This window comes from Halyomorpha halys, unplaced genomic scaffold (genome assembly GCF_000696795.3).
Source record: "Halyomorpha halys isolate HHAL.00 unplaced genomic scaffold, Hhal_1.1 Scaffold51.1, whole genome shotgun sequence".
Lineage (NCBI taxonomy): Eukaryota > Metazoa > Arthropoda > Insecta > Hemiptera > Pentatomidae > Halyomorpha > Halyomorpha halys.
This window is the reverse complement of record NW_027108122.1, coordinates 1,603,822-1,607,752: the sequence shown is the minus strand read 5'-3', so window position 1 is coordinate 1,607,752 and position 3,931 is coordinate 1,603,822. Positions and strand designations below refer to the sequence as shown.

Sequence of the window (3,931 nt, the reverse complement as noted above, 5' to 3'; positions counted from 1 at the left end):
TTTATATTGATTATATGGTCAACACTTCTTATCCTCAGCCTCATATTCTCTTTGATTAATTTTTTCCTGATCCTTTGAGAAAGCCTCGGAAGAAATAATTTTTCTTCTTCAGTTGAAGAAACTACTTACCTCCTGAAATCGAAGAATATAAATCAAAATAATTTTAAACTGTTTCCTCCATTAATTTGAAATTGCTCGAATTTCCATGTGTTGCTAATGAGACTATTCCAATTGGTTCTATAAACTAGTGTTTTTTAGGAGAATTATTTGGTACTATATAGTATATTTTTTTACTATCACTTACCTACATATAGCAAGGAAAATTATTGCGATCGTGAAATATCATAATCTGAGAGTTTTCAGTGGAAATGGATGTGTTAATGTCAGGCACTGTATACCACTGATTTAAAACTTTTTTTATCATTTTCTCAAAAGTGGCTCCAACAATTTTGATTAAGCTAATTAGACCAATTATTAAATTATGTACAATTAAATGGTGTTTAATATCAATTAGGTCTTATACTCTGTGAAATGTTCTCACTGGCCTTAAATGATTAATTTCCAAAATAGTTTCTTCTAAAGAGCCTTTAATTCTGTTCATTTGACATAATTAATCATCTCTCCTCGTTTATAGTTACAAAAAAGAGCTAAATATAAACTATGAAGAATTTGATACACGAGAAGAGAAAAATATTTCCTTAGGATGAAAACAAAATTTTGGAAATAGGAATAGTAATTTAAGTTCATAATATTCAATTATAGTATTAGCTATATTAAAATATTACATTTTAAGTTGAAGAAGATAATGGAGAGTGACAAAACATAAAAATATAAATGAATATTTTTGTGCTTCCATGGTTTTTTTTACAATAGTCAGTTCTTAGAAGTGATTCTTGTTCCCATAGAAACTTGTTTGAATTTTTTTTTAGCTTTACTAGCCCATATGTAGAAATACGGTATAGGAAAATATAGTCATCGTGAGTGAATAATTAAGAAATTGTTTTTTTTGAAATGAGCGTGGTTTATTTTCAACTCAAAGCAGGTTGGTGATAGTTTTGAGAGGCATAAAACCAGATTTTTTATTTCATTTTAATTTACAAATGCAATGATTTATATCTTTTTATGGTAAATCAGACATATTTTGTAGTTTTTTTTAACCTAAAAATTAAAACAAAAAAATTATCCAATCCCAGGCAGAATAATATGGTTTTCTGCCATATATCATGTGACTATAGCATATCATAACTAAATATTTGTGATGAAGTGGGAGAAAGTCCATCTAGTTTGCAGTTTTCATATAAATTATTTGTCAGTTTAGTATAGCAAAGGTATACAAGTTGAAGAGAATAAAATGTTCTAGAACACAAGACAACTTTTTATTCTCCTATACATATTGATTATGTTTTTATTTTATTCAAATTTCTTGATAATGTATTATTATGTAGGAACTGCTGGTTGCTGGAGCAGTTTATGAAGAGTTACAAGCATACGAGAGACCAGGATGGTTTAATCCTCAGGGATACTGTCCTATACCTGCGTACGACTGGTATGGTGCTTATGGTACTCCAAAGAATCTTGATAAAAGATATATAACTCTGTTGAAAGGGGACAAAACTTTTGGATTTTCTAAACATCACCTTGTAGTAAGTTTATAAATTGAACTTTAGTGTTTCCATAGGCTATGGTGAGTGTGTTAATACTAAGGAATATTTCTACTTGATTAAAATTTTAGATTGGTTCAGAATGCCTGGCCTGTCGTGAGCAGGTTGCAATGATGGACTTTTCTTACTTTTGTAAGTTATACATGATCGGTCCCGACACTCAAAGAGCAGCTGATTGGCTATTCACTGCTGATACGGATGTCCCATTTGATCAGGTTGTCTACACATGCCTTCTTAATGATAGTGCTGGAATCGAAGCTGATCTTACCGTTGTTCCTATCAGGCCTGGCACTGGAACAATGGCTAATCCCATTTTTAAGGTAATTTTTTTTCAAAATTAAAATTTATTCACTACTTTTCCATTATGATTATTATTTCAATATTCTTTGTTTTTTATTCTAGGGACGTGGAATGTACATAGTTGCTGGTGGTGCTTCAGCTTCTCAAACTAGAGCGCACATTATGTCAGTGATAAAGAAAAAAGGATTTAAAGTAGATATAACCGATTTCTCATCACAAGTTGGGCTGTTATCTATCCAGGGTCCTGCCAGGTCTGTATTTACATATTTATTCTCATTTAAATAAAAATAAAAAATCAACAAATTAATTTTCCCTATCGAAATATTTGTCATGGCATTACATGAGGAGTTTAAAATGAAATACATTTTTTGACTCTACTACCATCCTTAGATAAATTGTCAAAACTGAATTTCGATCATTAGAAAACATGGTTTTATATATATTGTAATATTAAAAAATTATTCAGAATAAATAAAAGGAATATTACTAGTTTCTTAAGTTTAAATGAAAAGCCTTATTATAAAACAGATAGGAGAATTTTATTTAAATTTTATAACATGATTGACTCTTAATCTTAGGGCGAGTTCCTAGGCAATCAGAACACTTTTACTTAATTATATGTTGAGCAACACTAACCAATTTATGTTCTTCTGTGATGAAGGATGATTTTTGGTGACTTCTTTTCAACCAACTAACACTATATTTAAACAATTTTTTTTTTTAGCCGTGAACTCCTACAAAATCTAGTTGATTGTGACCTAAGTGATGCAAATTTTCCCTACAAAACGTCACGTATCATTAAGCTTGCCGGGATTGAGGTGACTATTCTTAAATTAATATAATACTAATTCTGATTGATGGTATACTGCACTGAAACATTTTCTTTGTCAGTAATATCAATTATGTATTATTTTCAATCAATGTGGCATATGTATCAAATAAGTATAAACTTGATATGTATTGGTAATTTATATTTGTTTAGTTTATCCCCTTCTTACATTCTTCATTCATATTACAAACCACCTTTTTTTATCCATATTTATCAATATCAAGTACAGTACAATATCAACTGGACTTCCATGATTAAAATTTGTCTTTTTTTGTTCTTGTTAATTTGTCTTTTACAATGTGCAATGTACAATAAAGCTATACTGTGCTCCTTAGTTAAATTATTCTAAGCAAAGCATATAGGATATTTTAGGTCAGTAAAACAGAAGGAAGATGTCGCAGCCTTCGAATATTTGAAAAAAAATAAAAATTTTAATTGTGTAGATTGGACAAATTAACTAAGGAGGACAGTATATAGGTCTCAAAGTTTGTAAGTATTCATTTATTTGGTAACAATGGTGAAAAAACATTTTTATGGGACTCGAGAAACCATATTAATTATAAATTAAGTGAGACATAAAAGTAATTTTTTGACAGATTGCCATAATTTCTTATAACTAGCATAGCTGAAGTGAAAATCATGAATAAAATAATTATTTAATGTTTTTAAATTTATGAAGAAGATTGATATTGTTTTTTGTTTTGTTTTTAACTAACTTGTTTCTTTGTAGTGAAATGGAAATTTTGACTAGGCTGGTATAAATAAATGATTATATTTTGAACCATGAATATAAGTTTTGCCCATTTAAATTGTCTGATTATTATTCAACAGGTGAGAGCTATGAGGACCAGCTATGTTGGAGAACTGGGTTGGGAAATTCATGTGCCTGAACATGCTTGCATTCCAGTGTACTTGGCTCTTTGGGAAGTGGGTAGGAATTACGGCCTACGACACGCAGGCTACCGAGCACTTTACTCCTTGTGTTCGGAGAAAGGTAATTATTTTTTAACTATTAAGAACATTCTACTGTATATATATATATATATATATATATATATATATATATAAACAATCAATTGGTTTTAGTTAGCCATTGTTAGTCACAATAATGTATATTATTTATAGATATGTAACATACCTA

At 29.4% G+C, this 3,931-nt stretch overlaps 1 protein-coding gene across 2 annotated transcripts in view; it reads left to right on the top strand.

The window, feature by feature from the left end:
* Positions 1 to 3,931, top strand: part of Sardh (Sarcosine dehydrogenase) — a 25,151-nt gene that overhangs the window by 15,822 nt on the left and 5,398 nt on the right. For both annotated transcript variants that reach the window (XM_014436150.3, XM_014436158.3), the window contains exons 12-16: positions 1,446 to 1,643; positions 1,733 to 1,981; positions 2,064 to 2,212; positions 2,686 to 2,779; positions 3,622 to 3,784. In XM_014436150.3, the coding sequence (XP_014291636.1) occupies positions 1,446 to 1,643; positions 1,733 to 1,981; positions 2,064 to 2,212; positions 2,686 to 2,779; positions 3,622 to 3,784 (853 nt within the window). The remainder of the gene's footprint in view (positions 1 to 1,445; positions 1,644 to 1,732; positions 1,982 to 2,063; positions 2,213 to 2,685; positions 2,780 to 3,621; positions 3,785 to 3,931) is intronic.